The 21,977-nt window shown below is 40.6% G+C and overlaps 1 protein-coding gene across 4 annotated transcripts in view; it reads left to right on the top strand.

The window, feature by feature from the left end:
• Window positions 1-21,977, top strand: part of Crebbp (CREB binding protein) — a 120,438-nt gene that overhangs the window by 47,565 nt on the left and 50,896 nt on the right. For all 4 annotated transcript variants that reach the window (XM_031361015.1, XM_031361019.1, XM_031361012.1 and 1 more), the window contains exons 3-4: window positions 7,755-7,931; window positions 20,745-20,985. In XM_031361015.1, the coding sequence (XP_031216875.1) occupies window positions 7,755-7,931; window positions 20,745-20,985 (418 nt within the window). The remainder of the gene's footprint in view (window positions 1-7,754; window positions 7,932-20,744; window positions 20,986-21,977) is intronic.

Genomic DNA, 21,977 nt, shown 5'->3' with positions numbered 1-21,977 from the left:
AATGTGTAAGAGTCACCCAGGTGGTACTGGTTTTGAAGGCATGAAGGGATCATGAAGAGCAGCTGAGGTTTGGCACAGTGAGAGGCCATGGAAGGCCATTGGTGAAGGTACAACCTCAGTTGCAATTGATGGCCTAGGACTGAAGGAGTCATGCAAAGGAGTTAAGGCTTAGCACCATGAAGAGAGCCTATAAGAGGCTATTGGTGAAGCTAGTTAGAGCAGAAGACAGTGTTTTAGAGATGCCATTACCATGAATGACCACTTAGAACAGCAGCAGCAGTGGAGTATGGGCAGCTGGAGCCTAGAAGACAAGGTGTGTGCTACAAAGCTGGCCTGGAGAAGTGGAGGAGCCCTGAAGATCGTGAGTGGATCCCAGACATTGGGCAGTTGGAGTTTGATTTTGCTTTTGATTGTGACTGTGCCCTGATATTTTTCCCTCTTGAAGGAAAAAAGTATTTTAGTGGAGCCCACAGTTAAGAGACTTTTAATTGTAAAAAGACTTTGAATTTTAAAAGAGATTGGATATTTTTAAGGGATTGAAATTCTAATATGTAAGAATTTGCAAAGACTGTGGAACTTTTAAAGTTATTTAGGTCTTGGGGATGAATAAGAAAGTAAGGGTTGAAGCTTAATAGTGATGTGTTTGTGTGTCAAGTTGACAAGGGGTCAATTGTACTGGCTGGTTTTGTGTCAATTTGACACAAGCTGGAGTTATCACAGAGAAAGGAGCTTTAGTTGAAGAAATGCCTCCATGAGATCCAACTGTAAGGCATTTTCTCAATTAGTGATCAAGGGTGAGAGGGCCCCTTGTGGGTGGTGCCATCCCTGGGCTGGTAGTCTTGGGTTCTATAAGAAAGCAAGCTGAGCAAGGCAGAGGAAGCAAGCCAGTAAGTAACATCCCTCCATGGCCTCTGCATCAGCTCCTGCTTCCTGACCTTCCAGACCTGACTTCCTTTGGTGATGACAAGCAATGTGGAAGTGTAAGCTGAATAAACCCTTTCCTCCCCAACTTGCATCTTGGCCGTGATGTTTGTGTAGGAATAGAAATCCTGACTAAGACAACAATCCACTTACATTTTATTGTCCCTTTTAGATAGTCTAACACTCCATCATACTTTTTGTAAATTAACTCTGAACAAGGATACAGAGAGCGTGAAGTTTGGATGCTTGATTCCTGTGCTGTGCAGGTAGCAGGATGTACCCTATAAGATGTTTTGTAACAGCCATTGGCCACATTGAGAGTATCACTGGTATAAGGTTCATTTAGCCCCCCACCCCCCATATTGGAATCCCAAATGTTCCCCACTGTAAGTACCTGCATCTCCTAGCAGTAAAATTGTCATGTAAGTACTGATTGAAACTGAAAAAGATGGGACAGAAAGAACCGTGAAGGTTCCATTAATGATCATCTGAGTGTTCCTGTTTTATACATGAAAAAAGGCAAGAGGTTCATTCCTGCCATGTGGCTAGTTCAGAGCAGAATTAGAAACTAATTTCCTACTGCCCCCAGCCGAGGGCTTTGCTTGTGAATTAATAGAAATTGCACCATGTAGAGATGGTGTCTCCAAAGGTCTTGGCCTGCTGAGGCGTAGCACTAATATTAGAGTACTAGCTTCATTACCAAAGAGTAGCCCTGGAGTCCTAACAGCCTTCTCCCAGTGCTTCAAGAGAAGTAAGGCCCAGACCTGGAGTCCTTACAGCCTTCTCCCAGTGCTTCAAGAGAAGTCTTATTCAAGAGGAAGCATGAGGAACAGTTGTGCAAGGAAGACTTACCGCTTACAGGAAGTGCTCGGATCTAGGGCTGTGTCTTCCCCAGAGCTACCACAATGGTCAGCCCACCTAGTGTTTTGCTTTCCAGGCGTGATCTGGTTGGTAAATGCATTGCCTATGGTGGTGTCATTACTGGTATATACCCTTAACTTTCTATTCATCAAGTTAGGGGACTGGAAGGATTCCAAGAACAAGTGGGTGATAGCTGTTGACTGAATACAGCCAAGCTTTTCCATGAAAACTGCTCTTCTTGGCTTTTTTCCAGCGATGGTGGGTTGCCAAGAGAGAAAGCTTTGGCTTTACAAATGATCTAGTCATTGTCTAGGCTAGTAATGGTTCATTTTTTTCTGTAGAAAGAATGAGTATTTCTGGTCCTTAAATCATTCACATTTTTTTTGTTTTATATTTGTTAGCTGATATTGTTTTTAGACACCTTATATAAATCTGTGGTTTTATGTGTAGTCCCCTGCATAAAGGTTGAAAGTACCTGCTTAACTCACCTGTCAGGTTAGACTAAAGATGCACCAAATGAGCAGTTGCTGTATGTGGCCTATATTCGAGCAGGAAGCATGCTGGGTTATTTTTGTTCATGAGTGTTTTTGTTCTTGTTGAAGTTTGGTTCACATTTCAGTTCATGTGCATTATATGAGTATATTTTGGTAAAATATCATACTGCTTATGATGTTTTATTTTTCTTGAGACAGTCTTCTATATTGCTTGGTCTCAGATTTCTCCTGCCTCAGCATCCCAGATACTGGGACCGTCAGTGTTGAGTGCCATACTCAGTTACTTCTTAATTCATTTTAAGCTTGGAATGAACAGTTTTTTTTAATAATTTATTTTTATTTCATGTGCACTGGTGTTTTGCCTTCATGTATGTCTATGTGAGGGTATTGGATTCCCAGGAACTCAAGTTGCAGACAGTTGTAAACTGCCATGTGGGTACTGGGAATTGAACTCAGGTCCTCAGGAAGAGCAGCCAGTGCTCTTAACCACTGAGCCACTTCTCCAGTTCCCTATGAACAAAGTTTTTAAGTTGAAAATATTTGTGATTTACTGGGATAGCTTGAAAATAATTGTCTCTTCACAATATCTGTATAGTTAGTGAACTTTGAGTGCTTGCTCTCATTCTAGTGTGTTTCATAGTTATCAGAACATGTCTCATAATCAGATGCAGTGATCCCAGCTGTCCTCGATCTGCTAGCTTGAGTGCAAGCTGCTACCTGTCATCAGACATTCTCAAAACTATTTTTTATTTCATTATTTTTGTAGACAACCCTTGGAATTTAGTGTAATTTGACCTCCAGAACCTCAAAATAGTCATGAGGATAGAGATAGCCAGCATTCGTGGACTTTCTTTGTGGCAGCTCTTGATTTAGAATGCTTCAGAAATGTGGGTTTGGTTTTGTTTAAATCCTCACACAGCCCTTAGAGGTGGTGTTTTCATCTCATTGTATATCAGTATATAGATCGTTTTTTGCCCAAGGAAGGTCACACCCACACAGCAAGTGGCAAAGCCACATTCAGACCAAGGTAGTACCCAAAGCTCACTGGCTTGGCTCAGAGGAATTACCACTTCTGTAAATGACATCTTACTCGGGGGTGTATACTAGTAAGATTTGTTATGCCCTTAAAATTAGGCATACTGCCATTATCTCACTGGCTATAGTTTGCCAGTGTCTCTGTACATTGGTACTCATTTCAGTCTGGTGCGCTTAGAAGATGTACTTCTATGCACTGAGGAGGTGACAGGCTTCATGGTGTAGGACAGTGTCTCTGGATTGGGCATATGGCACTTAGAGTGAAATCTTGAGCTGAGTTTTTTGTTTTGTTTTGGTTTGGTTTTTTTGTTTGTTTATTTGTTTTGTTTTTTTGCATTATACGTTTGAGCTGAGTTCAACTGTTCCTGTACTTTCTAGGCAACCCTTTGCTTGTCTGTGAAGTCATAGTTAGCTTATTGCTGAAAGCCATAACTTGCTTTTTCTGTTTTTTTTTTTTTTCTGTCACACTTCCTCCAAGTGCTCTGCTATGTGTATATAAATGTATGTAAAATGTATATAAAATTATGAGGAAAACTGAAGTCTATTTTTTAAAAAACTGACTATGGTCTTACTGAAATTATATCACACCTATCGTCACAGGAAATAACTCCATAGCCCTGCTGAGCCCTTTGAGCACCTCCATGACATTATGTGTCTCCTTGTCGCTCCCTTCCTGCTGCTCCATCAGATGTGTAGCTTTTGCTCATATCTCTGTGGCATTTCACTGGAGTTGGACCCTCCTTTGAGTATTTTGAGTGGTCACCTGGAAGTTACAGTCAGAGTTCATTTGTTGTGGCATGGTTGGCTTTGTGAGTGGTTATCTGTGCAGTAAATAAAACTTTGACATGAAGCATGGGGTTGTTCTAGCTTGAGCTCATTTTCTCATGGACAACCAATATCCATTCTGAGGAGCTCTTAGGAATCCTATTGGACTTACTTTGAGAATTTAATAATGTATTTGTACCCTCAAAACAAACAAAAATCACCACCACACAAAACAGGACAGACTCCTGCCTGGCCCTACTGATGATTCAAGTTGTGCTTGCCCATTGTTTCAGCCCAGTGTAGTGTGGGAGCTCTTGGAAGAGGAGCTACCCTACCACTAATGTTACTTTACTGTGGAGAAAATGCCTTGCTGTTTTTCCATTCTACAGAGGAGCAAGAAGATAGATCAGTGGTATACTGGTACTGTAAAGTCTACCTGGGAGAGGGGCCTCATTTGCAGTGAGCCACCTGTAACGTTTGACTCTTAGCCTTTCCAATATCAGTGTCGTGCCTTAAACTCTTTAGTTTTGTAGATTTCTCTGTCTTACATTTTGGTGGTTGAGATGTATGTTTACTTATCTTTTTTATGTGGATCCTGCTTGCTGAGTTGGGAGAGGAAGTTGAGTGAATCCAAGAGGAACTAGGATGCTCTCTTAGTGCAGTGGAGAGTATCTTTGTGCTCTTTTGGATCTCAGAGCTTGCTTTATTAATATTTTAGTAGCTGTTCTATCATTATACGTAGAAAATAGTATTTGTTCCTCATTAAAGCAAATTGAGGAGACTTTTGCAATCAGAGGTACCCACTGAAGCTAATGGGTCAGTATTTTGGTGCCTAGGCTTGTTGGTGTTGGGAGGAAATGTCTAGGTTAGGGTCTTGCACCAAAGCCCAAGGTTTGTTGACATAGGAGGTAAGGTAGAGAACATTTGCTGCCTATATGGCCAGAAACTGACTGTGTTGTAATCAAACACAAAATTGCCATCCTGTAAAAAAGTCAAGGTGAACTGCCAGTTGATTACTATCTGGTAATTGAGAACCTTGAGAGTTTATTATTTTATATTGTTTATTATTATTTGTATGCATGTATATGTATGTGTTGATGTGGGTATGACTTATAGATGCATGTTACTGTGCCAAGTTTTACATTGGTGCTACAGATCTGAACTCAGACCCTCAGTTCTTGTGCAGTCATCATCTTCTCAGGTCTGCTTCCAGAGTCTAGAAGATAGAAAAAGGACAGCTGTTTCTCCCAGTGTGCCCAGATTTGTGCTGTTGTGCTCTGGCTTCAGTGACTTACTTTCTCCACAGTTGATTTAAGCTTTTGTTCCTGGAGGCTTCTTAAAGTGGTGATGTCTTGGAGTGGTTATTTATTTAGTTGCCCCCATAAACACTAAGCACCTTCAATGTAAGACAAATGTTCGTGGGAGGCAAGATCTGCTTTTATGTCCAGAGTGAGAGTCAGCATGGATGAGCATAAGTACTATGGTGGCAGGTAACTCTGGAGTTGAATATTGCTCTGTGCTTTCCCATCATCTGTCTGTGATGGGATCTGTCAGTGTAGAAGCATGGCCTACTCTTCCTTCCATTGTGTTGGGTGCTATCAGTTGACTATGTTGTGTGGCCGAGGACGTGAGCAGCCTTTGGCTGGTGGCTAGATTGCTAGTTTGCCACAAGTACCCTTGTGTCAGTGAGCAAAGTTTGTATGGGTGTTCTCCGTGCCCTACAGGCCCTTCCCTTACTGGGTCTCCTATCTTGGCTGTGCAGGCTCAGGTCTAGCACCTTCCCTGTTGTGCTCACTCCTCATTCGTGGGGGCTGCAGTTCACATGTTTTTATTCTTAGTAAAGAGAGACATTACCAGATAGTCAGGTTGTTGAATGACTGACTGGCACACATGATGACAGTGCCTTTTCATGGCAAGTGGATAGTGCTGTGACTTAATAGATACCACTTTACGAGAGGTGCTGATGCTGTTGTTTGGGGATTCTACTGTAACTAACTTTTCTGAGATGGGACTTGAATCAAGTAAAAGCACACTGTACTGTGTGGACTACTGGTAAATGAGAATATTAACATTCTACAAATTGTATTTTGTTTACAAATAAATTTCATGGTCACTAAAAGTTACTTTTTTGCTTTGGATTTTACTCAGTTTCAGTAGCAGCAAATTTAAATCTGATAAAACTTCAGTTGAGAATAAAGCTAAGTTTATTAGCTTGTTAATAAGTAACAGTTAGGAAGTTAAAAGGACTAAGTGGGTTTTATCAGTAATTAGATTTAGACATGTTAATTTTATTGTTTGATTTTTGAGCACTGGTGCTAAGCAATGTGTCAGCCTAGACTTGGGGCCATAGATAATTTGATTTCATCAACAGAGAATAGATACAGAATTAAAAACCTAGAAATCTAGACACTCTAAAAGTGAATGTTTTTTTTTTTCCTTTAAATCTGCAGCTGTGTCCATTGCTTTCTATCAGATCTGTTACTCCTTTTAAGACGGGACAAGCTACAGTGAGTTGAGCTGTGGTAGCCCTTAGAGGCATATGTCCATTTCTTTGACCTTAAAACTTTAATTACTAGCTCTGATCTGATTGAGAACAGGCTAGTGCTGGAAATGAGCATGGTGCCAGATACTCAAGTTCTGGACTCCTTAGTTAGTCTGGGCATCTTTTTGTTACAGACTCAGGATAGGAATCTACTGGCTTTCAAAATGTGTAATGAGTTCCTTTGAACTGGATATCTGTAACTTGTAACCTTAGATTTTGTCAATGATTCTTACCTTTTGGGAAATGAAGCCATGCTGAAACTGTCAACTTGCCAAGGAGAAAAGATGAACTATCCTGAAGAAAGCTGAGTGTGATAGTACACACAAAGCTGGGATGGGAGGATCCAGCCTGAGCAACACACAAAGACTATATTTTAGTAGTTTAAAAAGAAAGAAAGAAGACTGGGTATTTTGAGCAACGCCTTAATCCCAGCACTTGGGGGCAGGGGTCATAGGCCCCCTCTGAGTTTGAGGCCAGCCTGATCTACAGAGTGTGTACCAGGAGAGCCAGGGCCACACAGAGAACTCTGTCTCAAACAAAACAAAACAAAAACAAACAACAAAAATTGATCCAGAGAGCTGGCTCAGCTGTTAAAATCTAGTCTCACAACCAAAAAGAAAACGAAAAAGGCTGTTGGTAATGAGAGCAGAAAGAAATGGGGAGAGGAGGGAAGAAAGGAGGTTTCTAAAGAAACCTATCAGTGTTTCCAGCCATCATATTACCCCCTTGAAATCTAATCAGGCCCCTGAGAGAAACAAAGCACTTATGGAGTAATTAAATATTAGCTGAAAAAGTTCCCCATGGTCTTTATCTCAGAGCCTTTGCTGTGGAGGACTGGTACAGGGCAAGGCAGGGCTTTGGCCAAGGGGAAGAGGAGAAAGTGTTGCCTCTTCTGGGATAGTGGTTAGGTCAGGGATGATCTAGTCTTTAAGCCACTTCATTAGCCTTCTATTTGTAGCATTAAGTTATTGAGTGAAACGTCCTTTCACAGTTCTAGGGAACTCTTGACAATGAGGCTTTCATTTATAACTGGAGGGAATCATACCTTGGCATCAGTGGGGTCAGGCAAGCACTTCTAAAGTCTTTTTCATGTATGATTGTATCATGGCAGTTGATGGTTCTTGTTTTTGTTTCAGATGGGAATGACTGGTACTACAAGTCCATTTGGACAACCCTTTAGTCAAACTGGAGGTCAGCAGATGGGAGCCACTGGAGTGAACCCCCAATTAGCCAGCAAACAGAGCATGGTCAATAGTTTGCCTGCTTTTCCTACAGATATCAAGAATACTTCAGTCACCACTGTGCCAAATATGGTAAGTTACCCCTTGTTTTCTGTGCTGAGGGTTTTGGTGGGTGCTTTGGCATATGGATTTATGGTGCTTGCAGTGAAAAGCTAGCTGTATCTGAGTGTGCCATTGGTGATAGAATACTAACACACCTCCTAGAGCTCTCTAAATGTTATGAGCTAGCAACAAGAAGGGCAGGGAAGGCTGATTTAGCTGCTCCTCCCAGATTCCCTTTGTTGATGGTGAGAATTATACACGTGAATTATTTTACCGTTCTTTCCAAATTTGTGAATATCAACAAGACTGGCTTACTTGTGGGTTGAAGCTGTCAGTAGAAGCTTGATTTATGTTGCAGTTAAACAAAAGACTATATTTTTGTATTAAAAGAATTATTTTGTACTGATGAGACAGTATTAGGTCTGACTTGATAGATGATTACATATCTTCATTCTTAAGAGTTCCCAGCTGTTGCCAGGCAGTTATGGTGCACGCCTTTAATCCCAGCACTTGGGAGGCAGAGGCAGGCGGATTTCTGAGTTTGAGGCCAGCCTGGTCTACAGAGTGAGTTTCAGGACAGCCAGGGCTACAAAGAGAAACCAGAAGAGTTCCCAGGTATAACAGATTGTCCATGAAATCTCTAACCTAATAAGCCAATGCAAGTGTCTCTTTTTGCCCAAAATAGAATCTGCTAATTTAGAACACTGAAGGCACAGTATGCAGATGGTGACTGGTTAACCTCGCAGCCACTTCTCCTCTTCCTTAGTTTGTTAATGACAGTGGACCATCCATACTTCCATGTATTTCTATGGTATAATGACTTGTCAAGGTTTAGCAAAAACTGACCATGCTCTTTAGAAAGTTGTCTTTTAACATTGAAAACTTGTCATTTTAAAATACTAGTAGAATTCCTGAGTATTCTTTATCTCCTCCCTCCCCCTCTGTGAGATCTTCTCTAACCTTAGAATATGCCAAAGAGAAGAGAATGACAGTGTCTAGGGTATGCAGTGTTATCAGGCAAGTGTTGAGTGAGGCCTTTTCTCCGTTAGTGTACAATCAGAAAATGGGAACAGTGAGATGTCCTGGGAAGACAGCATTTCCCCTCTCTACCCCATCCTCTTTCAAAGCTGTAAAACCTGCCTATTTTCAGAACCACTGAGGATTTTCTGTTCTGTGTTCTCAGGACAGTCCCCTTAGCTCTCCTGGTCTGCTACCTTCCTTTGAGTAGCTTTTGGTTGTCAGGGTTCTGGAAACAGTCTTAGAGTCAGCTTATATACTGCCTGGCCCCACTCTCTCATGCTTTGTTTTCAGTTCTCCCTGCAAAAACAGTGCCATGAACTCCAGGCTGCCTTGCCTGGGCCTGCTTGGTAGCTAGGCACACATTTAGACTTCAGTGAAAAAAAAAAAATTATTTTTCCATGATGTTCTCTGTTTTATACACAGGAATCCCTGAAAATGTCTCCTTCCCTTTCAGCTTTTAAATGTTTCTCTTGCCTTCTTATGTTCCCTTCTCCACCATTACTCCAGAATGATAAAATCCCTGTGCTCCAGCTTCCTCTGCCAGTCTTGGCTGCGACTTTGGAGACCAAAACTTGCTAAGTGTAGTGTGGCCAAGGGTCGCAAAGAGGGACTAGGCAGAGGGCCTGGCCTTCTCCTTTCAGGACTAGAGCAAGGCTCTTTGCAGTCTCAGCATTGACCAGTGTTCTCCTATAGGGCCACTTGGAACCTTGGTAATGTTTGGCAGTAACCCTGGCCCACTATCCATAGCTTCTGTCCTGGTCGTTACAATCTAGTATCTTAAGGCACTGAAAAAAATGGGTTCTTTGGGGTACAGCTTTTCCTGTTGAAAACCCCTGTTTTGAAGAATGGTCAGGAGCAATAAGAGCAGTGTGTCTCATTCTTTTGTTTGTTTTCTGGGATTTTGGAAGAATTCAGTCAACACTGTTTTCCTTAACCCCCTCAAAACCATAGTAAACTAAGGAAGCATTTTCGTCCGCAGAAGCTGTAGTGTTCACTCAGGCCAGCTTTCTTATAAAAGGTCATGTTTAGAGAAAGATTCCTGGATGTCTTGCGGGTAACCTAGGTCTTTTGCTGCTTTTGTACTGTTTATTCTGGAGATACAGAGTGGGCCAGGCCATGTGCTCATGAGGAATAACCCTTAGTAGAACATTGAGGTGGGACTGATAAAGGCGTTAAGGCACAGGCTACAAATGTCTTTATTCCTGCAGTGGCTTCTTGCAGCATCATCAACAGGTCTCATTTGGTGGTGAGAACATTAAGGTTCTGGGGGAGTCTCACTTGTTCATGGCTATGTGGCTTCCTTTTTGCAGAGTTCTTTTTAATTATATACCCAGATGTTTTAGCAGCCCTGAGTCCCCAGGAAGTGGCTTTCCTACCTAGCCTGTGCTTGCACAGTTTGTTTGCAGTTTCTTGAGTGTGTTTTGTGATTTTTCTTGAATTTCTCTATTATATCTGGTATATTAATATGACAGATTTTCACATGGCAAGGAAATATTGTTATAAAAAATAGATCTCTGTTACATTAAAAAAGGAAGATATGATGCCCTGAATGTAATGGCCTTCTCCCTCTTTTGGGATGGGAGGAAACAGACTTTGAGAATTGTTTTGGTTGTTTCCTATTTCGGTGATTTTCAGTAAACTTGGGGAGAAAAGGCTTTATTTGGCTTACATTTCCACATCACTGTCTGCTGTTGAGAGAAGCAGAGATCATGGAAGAATGCTGCTTACTGGCTTATTCCTTGTGGCTTGCTCAGTGTGCTTTTTAAGACCTGTAGGCATCACCTATAATGGAACTGAACCCTTTCACACCAGTCATTAATCAAGAAGATGCCCCCACAGAATTGCTTACAGGCCAGTCTTGTAGAGGTATTTTCTCAGTTGAGGGTCCCTCTTTTCAGAATGACCTAAGCTTGTCTAAAAGTTGATTAAAAAATTAGCCAGCACAAGAGCTAATTTTTAGGAGTTGTTTGACATTGGTACCAAATAGTTCAGGTTAGGGACACTGATGCCAGATTATGCAGGTTAAGTTCTTCACTGGGTAACTGAAGCCTCATAGTTTTGGGCTAAGGGATTCTTTTTCTTTCTTCTTGCATGACTTCAGCTTTTCTCTCTGGGGTTGAGAATGGGAAGATATTCACTCACTTATTTGATTCTTTTGTTTGACATGTTTGTTGTGGCCTGCAATGGGTTTAGGTACAGGAGGGGAGCCTAGAGGGCAGTTTGCTCTTCAGTGGAAAACAATTAGAAAACCCCTGTGTACCATGCAGTAGTTGAGATGAACACAAAGACCTTCTTAGGTGGAAGCATCAGAAAAGGCCTCATCCAAGCAAGGAGATTTGAAGATGATGCTACAGAGACTCCAGAGTAGTGGTTCTCATCCTTCCTAATGCAATGACCCTTTAATACAGTTCATATGTTGTGGTGACCCTCCCAGCCATAAAATTATTTTCGTTGCTTCTTCATAACTATAATTTTGCTACTGTTATGAATCTAAATATACGTGTCTTCTGATGGTCTTAGGCAACCCCTATGAAGGGGTCACGACCCATGGAGTGATAGAAGGATATTGACTTTGGTAGGAGTAGTAGAAAGCTAGTATTTTTGAACGGTGACTCTTAGGAAGGGGCCAAGTAGGAGTGTACAGAGTTGGGGACCAAGCAAAAATCATTTTGCAGTTGGTGTGGAGAAATGGCTCAGCAGTTAAGAGCATTGACTATTCTTCCTCAGTAGTGGATTTTAATTCCTAGCACCCTTACGGTGCCTCACAAGCATCTTAAATTCCAGTTCCAGGGGATTTCATTTCCTGGCTCAATGAGCACTAGGCATTCATGTAGTAGTAGACGTACATGCAGGCAAAAACACCCATACAAATAAAAAATACATACATACATACATACACACACACACACACACACACACATATTTTAAAGCTGGAGTGAAGGTAGGAATCTTGAATCAAAGGAGAGCTGTCAGTTTACAGGGAAATAAGTTGAAGTTTTTGTTTTTCTTTTTAAGTCATTCAAAAGTTATTTTTTCCCCCTAGCTACTTTGTGGAGGTGCTAGTGGCCTGGATATAGTTGGTCCCGTGGGTTAGGAGAAAAAACAAGGTTATCATTTAGGTAGATTATCTACTGAAAAGGTGTCCTTTACAGAGCTGGAAGAGGAGCAGGCTTGAGGGAGGGAACAAAGGTATAGGTACTGTACTCTGCATTCCAAGAGAGGATAGCAAGTAAGTGGGTGGTGTGAATGAATAGTGGAACTGCTGGTCATCTTGAATCACTGGCAGTATAGAGATACTTTATGATGTGGCCCAGGGAGAGCAACAAATAGATCTCCAGCTAGGGAGAAGAAGAAAAAAGGCTGGTATAGGAGATTGTAGGGGGATAATTCACTACTAGTAGAGAAGGGACCTTTGGAACATGGATTTGGTGTCAGTTGAGATTAAGAGGAAGCTAATGAGCATCATTAAGACATGAAAACCAGCTTAAAATGGTCCATCCTGTGCTGATGAATATGTGTGACTTCCATGCTTGAAGACCTTATAGTCACCTCTGTGACTCCCAGTGCTTTGGTGTTGGGAGCTGCAAAGTACTAGAAACCAGAGACCCTGGTAGACAATGTGGTAGCGTCCAGTTTTGTTTTGTTTTGTTTTGTTTTTTATTTTTTGTTTTTGTTTTTTGAGACAGGGTTTCTCTGCTTTGACTGTCCTGGAACTCACTCTGTAGATCAGGCTGGCCTCAAACTCGGAAATCTGCCTGCCTCTGCCTCCCAAGTGCTGGGATTAAAGGCCTGTGCCATCACTGCCAGGCTCATTTTTGAGGATATATTCAAGAGGAAATAGACATGTTCTTAAATTTTCAGATATTTCTCATTGTAACTCTGCTTCTGGTCTTTTTCTTTAGAATCTCTCTATAGAGATTTTTTAGATTTGTGAGTAATGTCTTACAATTTTAATGATTTTAGGATTCTCAGAGGTACTTCTCTGCAGAAAGATAACTTCTAAAATCAGCAATCATATTAGATTTAGTCACACATTAAATTTAATTACAGTATGTATACTGCTTCACATGTTTGTAAACTAAGAAGACTGAAATAAATATATTGTATAATGTTCTAGCACACTATGTGGGCCTAAAGATTTTTAAACTACTTATAATTTACTGATAAAGGAAGAGAAATGCTTTTGTCAGAGGTGAAGAGTATGTTGCCAATCTGTATTTTGGTTTTGAGGTATGTGTGAACCTTCCCTGAAGAGAAATACGAACAGTGAGTTGCTCTTTATTTTCAAGAACAGCACTTGATTCCTGGTGACATTTTGCCCTAAGCTTTGGATTGGGTTTGCAGCCATTTTCATAGATCAATCTTTTAAGTAGGACTTGTCTTGGGCAGAGAATGTTTAAGAAAAAAGGAGCTGCATCTCCATGGCCTAACAGGTCTCTGTGGGGTTACTTTCTGATAGGAAGTTCCAATATGTAGGTTTTTTTTTTTTTTTTTTTTTGAAATAAAAAAAAGCACTAGAGACTTCAGCATTCTTAAGGATGTGAGGTAGGAGATTCATCTGGTGTGCTGCTTGCTTAGCTTACTTAAAATTGCTCATGAGAATGATGTTATACTTTGTTTTGATTGTATGTTAAAATTTTGAGGTAGAGGTTTGGACAGGACCCAGACAGTTAACTGATAGACAGCTATCTCTAAATGGGAGGAAAATGTGGCTGGTCAGAGGAATTTTCAGACAGAGGAGAGTTTGTAGCACTGTCTTCCGCATCCTGTCAAAATAGCCCAATTGATACAGTGTTGCTGGCAGCATCTGAGTAGTAAGCCAGGGATGCTGGACTTTGTTGCCATGTGTCCTGGGCTTCAGGAAGTAGCTTTGCATCTCAGTGTGCATGCTGATGATGGGGCATTCTTGAGCCTTACCTCATCTATCAGATTCAGAATCCTCCAGGAAAAAGGCTAGAAGTTTGTTTCTGTGGTCACTCTGAAACTTCATTGTGTTTCTTGATTAGTTTCCCAGCTTATGGTACCTAAGCCCCTTTGATGAAATTCAGATACTTCTCAAATAGATGGCTGAGTAAGTAAGTAGTCCTTTTATATTAGAATCTGCAGTTATGTGTGTGTTCCTTTAATAAGAGCCGATTTAAATAAAGTGTATGACAGCCATTGTTCACAATGTTGGCCAAATGGCCAGCTGTGCCCTGTGGATGGATTTGCCTTACTTCTTTCAGCTTTTATTTGCTATGTTTTGTTTTCTTTCTCTTGGGTCTGGTTAATGCATTGGGCATTGGCAAGGACCTGGTTTAGCAGTCAAGAGCTTCATGAAGGCCTGCATCTCCTCTATGAGTACAATTGGCCTACATCCGTGAATCCAATAAACCTCACATGTGTCTGTGTGAACTGCATACAAAATTTTTCTTGTTTTCATTCTCCAAACAGTATGGTATAAGAACTATTTATTTAGACTTTTCATTGTATCTAGTTTAAGTAATCTGAAGATGATTTGCATAATCATGTTCAGCCTGCAGCCTGTGGGCTATGTGTATCCCAGGACAGACTTGACTGTCATCCAACATGTTTTTAAATGGCAGAATCATGTTACAGTGTCAAGGTTGAGCATCTTTTCTTAGAGACTATAGGAGGTGCATAGGTATGTTCCCATCTCACCACTTCATATTCATTGTCTCTTGAGTAACTCTCTCTTCTTCTAGCTAATAGCTGTGGTGGTCTTGTGTTGACAGTTCATACTATGTAGCCCAAGCTAGCCTTGAATTCCTGCTTCAGGCTTCTGAGCATCAAGATAAAAGGCACATGCTGTGATGCTAGGCCTTGACAGCTGTGTAGATTCAATGAATACTTTCTTTCCTGTCTCATGCCTCAGCTTTGCGTCCTCAGTGTTTCAGGGTCCTGAAAGGAATCTGAGCAAGCAACACTAAAGTTTGAGACATGAAATTCTTTGAAGACCTTGCCTATTCTTGAACATTTACTAGAAAAGAACTTTCTTTTCTATGAGGGATGGCAGGATAAGTTTGGGTTTTTATATCTACATATCTTCAGGGTTTAGAGCATCTTCAGTGATTTTTCTAGTTGATATTTTGATTTTATAATCAGTGCTGAAAATGCTGCTTTGTGTAAATATACTGCAAAATGGTAAACGTATGTATGGGGACATTTTGGAAATTCTGTCCTATTCCCAAGCCAAGATTTAATTTGTTAATTTTTTTTAAACACCAATTCACCTATTTTTTTTTAAAGATTTATTTATTATTATATGCAAGTACACTGTTGCTGTCATCAGACACACCAGAGGAGGGCGTCAGATTTCATTATGGGTGGTTGTGAGCCATCATGTGGTTGCTGGGATTTGAACTCAGGACCTCTGGAAGAGCAGTCAGTGCTATTACCCGCTGAGCCATCTCGCCAGCCCTAATTTGATAATTTTTAAGTCAAAACTTATCAGCGACTCTGTTTTAAAAATCAAACACTCTGATACACTGAAGCTGAAGAGAGAAAGGTTAAGAGCACTGATTGTTCTTTCAGAAGACCCTGAGTTCAGTTCCCTAATGGTGGCTTATAACCACCTGTAACTCAGGGCCCCTTCAAGTACCAGGCACACAAGCGGTGCATAGACACATATCTAGGCAAAGCACCCATGCATGTAAAATAAAATAAAATGCATTATGATACATTATTACAGAGGAATGGTTGAAGAGAAATACTCCAAGTCTTTGTTTTCTATAATTAAATGATTCTGTTTCTTGAACAGAAGTTTGTATGTTCAGTCTTGAGCCTGAAGTTTTCCAGGCAATGTTTGTTGGTATCAAGTCAAGCATGATGAGATGTGCAGTATAGAGTGCACAACTTGTGTTCAGTGCGAGGTTGTTATAGTGAGGTCATACAATGTGAGGCAGGCCTCAGGACTGTTGCCCTATTTATTGATTTTTAATTAACTTTTTGGTCATTTAATGTTCAGAAACATCTTGCTTTCAGATGTTCTCAGCACCCATACTTATGAAACCACATATGTGGTTTCTTAAGGGGTTGCCACCACAGGCTAAGGAGCTGTAGTAGAATAGAGTATAGGAAATGAGATTGTGGTAATTACTCAGAACTTAAGCAAGATGGGTGGTGGTGGCACATGTCTTTAATCTCAGCACTAGGGAGGTAGACAGGTGGATCTATGTGAGTCTGAGGCCAGCCTGGTCTACAGAAAGAATTCCAGACAGTGAAACCCAGCCTCAAAACAAACAAACAAACAAAAACAAAACAAAAGCAAAAAACTTAAGCAAATCTAATAATCCTAGTAAAAATTCATATTAGAATTTTTTAAAGAACTAAGGAACACCAGTATTAGATCTTTTGCCTGTAAAGGCAGTTTGATAGATTGGTGGGTATAACTGATGGGCTACTAAATTATAGTGATCGACAGCGCATATGTTTTAGTTTTGTTTTCTGTTTTGATGAAATACCATGACAGAAGCAACTGTAAGAAGTGTTGATGGCCCGGCAGTGATAGTTCACACCTTTAACCCCAGCACTTGAGAAGCAGAGGAGTTATGGGGAAAAGTGGATCCAAACTCCTCGTCCCAACACCTTACTCATCCAGCTCTCTTCCCAGCTCTAGTTTCTCTCTATTGATTGTTCCAAATTCTTCATCCCTCCCTTCCTTTCTTCTTTCTGCCATGACAGAACTATTAGATGATTTTGTCAAGGTTTTTTTCAGAAAAGATACAGACTCAGAGTTAATAAAGGAAAACTGAATGGCATTATAGTATTTTGCTAATTACTAGATTCCAAATATACTTTTAGCAGCTTTTTGTTAAAACTTACACGTCAGCTGGGTAGTGGTGGTGGGTGTGTTTAATCCCAGCACTGGGGAGGCAATGCAGGTAGATCTCTTGAGTTTGAAGTGGTCTACAGAGTGAGTTCTAGGACAGCTTGAGCTACACAGAGAAACCTGTTTTGAAAAATCAAAAAACAAAACAAAACTACAACTCTACTTCAGTATTGTTTGTTGTCTTAAGTAACAGTAATTTTATGGTTTGTTTGTTGTTGTTTTTCCTACAAGAAAGGGGTTTTTCTATGTAACAGTGCTGGCTGTCCTGGCCGAACTCACAGACCTGGGATTAAAGATGTGTACTACCACTGACCAGATTTTATGATACATTCTAATTTTTTGTCTCTTAGGAATTTAGGTAAAGTTGACTAGGCCATTCTAATACTCCATAGTGCTTTCGGGTTATTTGTTATCCTCAAAACAACAACAAAACTAACCAAACAAGTTCCTAGCTTTTAGTAAGATGTCATTCATATAACATTCTTTCTGGTAAAATGCTCAGTTCTATGGCTTTGTGTAACCATGGTCTTAGTCAGTTTGGGATGTTTTCATCATCCCAAAAGGAAACCCTGTACCATTAAGCAGCTACTCTTCCAGTTCTTCAGAATCCTCAGCTTTAGTCAATCTTAGATATATATTCTATTCCTGTGCATTCCTGAACATTAAACAGAATATGGTCCCCCAACCCCACCCCGTGTGTCATTTCTGGTTTTCTTCACTCACTCATTCACTCTGCATCCTAATATCACCTCCCCTTCTCCTTCCAGTCCCCCTCACACAGCTCTTCCCCATTCCCTACACTTTCTCCTCCAAGGAGGAGGAACCCCTCCCCCCATATCACTTCACCCTGGCACATCAAATCACACATGTCATTTTTTAATGGTTAGAAAAATATTCTAGTTAAGAGTAGAACACATTTTATTCTTCTCTTGATGAACACTTGGGTTGTTTTGTGTTTCTGGTTGTTATAAGTTATACTGCTGTGAACTTTTTCTTTAACACATTTGTGTATGACCATGTCCTTTTAATTACCTTGGATGTGTGCCCAGGAGTGCAGAGTGGTGTCCTGGTTTGTGTTGAGGAACTGCTAGACATTTTCCCAGCAACTTAGGTTCTTTCCAGTGATGTGTGTCCAGTTCTTCCATGTCATCCTCTACTGGACCACTGCTGTTAACATCCATCTCTTGTTGGTTCTAAAGCTATACTCTGTGGCTTTGATCTTCTCCCACCTCACCCTTTTTTTGAGATAGGGTCTCTATACATAGACCTGGCAGTCCTGGAACTCACTATGTAGACAAGGATGGCCTCAAACTCACAGAGACCTGCCTGCCTACCTCCTGAGTGCTGGAATTAAAGATGTGTAGGCCACCAGGCCTAGTTTGATTCACATTTCTGTAATAGTAATGCTTAATGTCTGCATTGGTCATTTATTTTTATTTTTGAGAAATATCTAGTCAGATCCTTTGCACTTTTTAAAATTGTCTTTTACTAATAGATTTTAAGAGTCTGTGAGTTTTGGTTTTTTTTTTTTTTTCTTAGTGTTTTTGGTTTCGGCTGGGTATTAACAAGACCTATGATTTACAACTAATTTTCCCCTATTCTTTCCGATTCCACTGGGATTTTCTATGTACATCAAGCCAGCCTCAAATTCAGAGATCTGCCTGCTTCTGCCTCTGAGTGATGGGATAAAGGCATGCACCATCACACCCAGTACCCTTTTATTTATTTTTTTAAATAAAAAGTTACAAATCTGTACAAGTGTATAGCTCATGTGTGCTTGGATCTTCTGAATTGGAGTTATAGACAGTTATGAGCAGCCTTGTGGGTGCTAGGACTCAAATCCCTGTCCTCTGAAAGAACAGTCCGTGCTCTTAACTGTTGAGCCATTTCTCTAGCTACCCCTTCTATTTTTTTTAACCATTTTCAAATTTCTAAACTATTGCAAAAATTGTATAAACTGTGAGGGTTACTTTTGAGAAGCAACACTTTTGTGTTTGTGCCATTCTTTAAAAATTTTTGTGTTGCGCGCGCGCGCGCGCGTGTGTGTTTGTGTGTGTGTGTGTGTATGTGTGTGTGTGTATGTGTGTGCATGTGTTCATACTATCTCATGATGCATGTGTGGAGGTCAGAAGGCAACTTTTGGGAGTTGGTTCTCTCTTCCCACCACTGAACCATCTTGCCACTTTTTGTGCTTTAAAGGGAAGGTCTTTTCTAAGCCCCTTCCCTCTATTGATTTCTTGGTGACTTTCTGAGTAGTAGGGACTGGATGTTTAAGTTGAAAGGCCACCTGCAGCCCTCTGTTGCTTGTTAAATGCCACCCTGGGAGAAGCAATTAGATTTGCCTCTTGGTTTCTGGGAACTTTGTAAAAGGTGGACCAGCCAGCCAGTGCTGGGGAGATGTCTCAATTAGTAAGTGCCTACACAAGCATTTGAGTTTAGACCTAAAGGACCTACATTTTTTAAATCCCTGTTTAGCCCAGTACTGCTAGGGCAGACAGGAAGATCACTGGAGCTCACAGGCAGTCTACCTGAAACCACAGCTTCAGGTTTGAGAAATTTTCTCCATAGAAATTCAAAAATTTCTCTCATTAAACAAGGTGGAAAACATCCCTTGTTAACCTGGCTTCTATACACACATGTGAACACATAACACACTTAAATATTTTTGCAGTTTTTCTCTCCTAATTGTGTACACATAGTTATGGTTTTTGTTTTGTTTTTTAATTTTAAATTGAGGCTGGAGAGATGAATCAGGGGTTAAGAGTACTTGCTCTTGCAGAGAATGCAAATTTGCTTCCTAGTACCCATACAGTAGTTGATAATTATCCGTAATTCCAGGTCCAGAGGATCTTATGCATCCATCTGACCTTTGTGGATACCAAATGTGTATGCACATGGTACATAGACATACGTGCAAACAAAACACTTACATGTAATATTAATCTAATTTTTTTATGTTTGATATGTTTTTATGGAGGTCAGGTCAGCTTATACGTTAGTTCTTTCCTCCCACCATATAGATACTTGGGGATCTAACTAGTCATTAGCCTTGGCAGCAAGTGCCTTGCCAGCCCCAATGTTTCTTATATTAAAACAAAATACAAAAGATAAATCAATGTTAGTGACTCAAATTGGGATTATCAGAATATTTAAGGATCAGAAACCCTTGGTGTATGGATGACATAGTGTATATTATAGACATTATAGTTTTCTTTTTTGGTAAACCTGTATGCGCCTGTGAATAGTATTGGTGATTTGTAAAGAGCAAGAGCCCACAGGCCTTGTAGTCAAGAGTTATGTTCATCACACTTGTTCAGACAGATGAAAATGATCCAACTCAGTTTCTGTAGTTTTAGTAGATTGCCAAATATCTTTTATGGGTGAAAATTTAAATGAAAGACAAAACACTTCTTTCTTAAGAAAGCTTTAAAAACCATACTTCATTGTTGTGTTTTCAGTAAGTATATCATGCCTTTCTAAAAGTGGTGACCACAGAGAAGTGAAACTGCATGTGTTGTCCTCTGCGTGTGCTACAATGAGGTGTAAAACTGAGGATGGTGCAGAGACACCCTTCAAAGGTGGCTCTGATCCTCAGCTGTGGACTGCACTTCTTCAAGGCAGTCTTTGTTAGGTTGAACCATGCAAAGTTGCCAACAGTTTGCTCTTTGGGACCTAAAGAAGCAGTAGTATCCTTTGGGTCCGCTGACCCACGCTTTACAGTGGGGTAGATTCAGTTTGTGTTGCTGTAGTGTAGAGCAGGTGTTGTTTCTGCTTGTTGTTATTTGGATGATAATTATTCAAATGATGGTGAGTCAGCTTTGCTTCTGAGTTAGGTTGATTTTTGTGTTTGGATCTTCTCAATGTTTTGGTAGATTAAAGAAAACTATACCAATTATTTTGGTTATGTTGTTCATGAACTTTCCTAATAAATTAGAGTGAATCAAAATTCTAAAAACTTAATAAGGTATTTTTGTTACTTTGTTTTATTTTAGTCCCAGTTGCAAACATCAGTGGGAATTGTACCCACACAAGGAATTGCAACAGGCCCCACAGCAGACCCTGAGAAACGCAAACTGATACAGCAGCAGCTGGTTCTACTGCTTCACGCCCACAAGTGTCAGAGACGAGAGCAAGCGAATGGAGAGGTTCGAGCCTGTTCTCTCCCACACTGTCGGACCATGAAAAATGTTTTGAATCACATGACACATTGCCAGGCTGGGAAAGCCTGCCAAGGTAAGTGCCCTTTTCTGAACTAGTTAGTGGCTGTTGTTAGGGTGGACTTTGTCTTTATTATTTTTTAGCAGCTTTGGTGGTTGGAATCCTGCACTGGCTAGGTGCTGGCCTCCTTTGGTGTGACCTAGAATATGTTGTTTCCACAGTCCCCACATGTGGCACTCAGCTGTCACTGAAAAGTTCACCTGCTGAGGGGACAGGTGGTTTGGTGTTCTGATACTCTGAACTGCTTCTGCATGAAGCACATGCTGTGCCCCGGGTTTGTTCTTTTTCTTCTTCCTTTCATGAAGGACTTCTCTGTTACTTCTTGAGGACTCCTCATTAATGTTTATATTGTGGTTGTTTGGGGCAGTAGTACACACAGGCAGGCACACACCTTTTCTCCACACTCCCAGCATCTGTCTTGTGGTTATTATCAGTTGACCCACTACCTTGCTCCTCTGCCCTCTGTCTTGAGGCTGCTCTGATGGCATTCAAGTCATCATCCCTAGGGAGGGAGACAATTACAATTTTTCAAGTACATGCATTGTGTGCTCTCCTTTCTAAAGTTTATTTTTACCACATGCCTCAGTCTCACTGAAGGTAGTGTTTCCTGTCGACAGTCATGCTTTCTTGTAATCTTTATTCTCTTTCCTTCTTTCTTGTGTTCATAAACCTTGGGTGAAATATCTTCCTGCTCTCCCCTGTGTCCCATGGTTTCTTTGTGAATCCCTGAAATCACCCTGATCGTGATGGAAACACAGAACAGGGCAAGATTAACCTTGAGAATATGAAGATGGGAAATATACAGGGTCAGTTACTTTCTCAAGTACTTTACAAAGTAACCTGAGTTCCTTTTAGAATCTCTACAGACTTCTCATTGGCTTCTCTATCTGTATTTCTTCATTGGTAGTTCTTAGCTAGTTTCATCCTTAAATATAATGTAATGTTTTTATTTTTAATGGTTACATTGTAGAACTCTGTTCTACCTTTCATTGTAGATGCTTGGTATT

Source organism: Mastomys coucha, unplaced genomic scaffold (genome assembly GCF_008632895.1).
Source record: "Mastomys coucha isolate ucsf_1 unplaced genomic scaffold, UCSF_Mcou_1 pScaffold12, whole genome shotgun sequence".
In the NCBI taxonomy this organism is placed as follows: Eukaryota; Metazoa; Chordata; class Mammalia; order Rodentia; family Muridae; genus Mastomys; species Mastomys coucha.
Note: the sequence above shows the minus strand (reverse complement) of the source record. Positions and strands in the feature narration are given on the sequence as shown.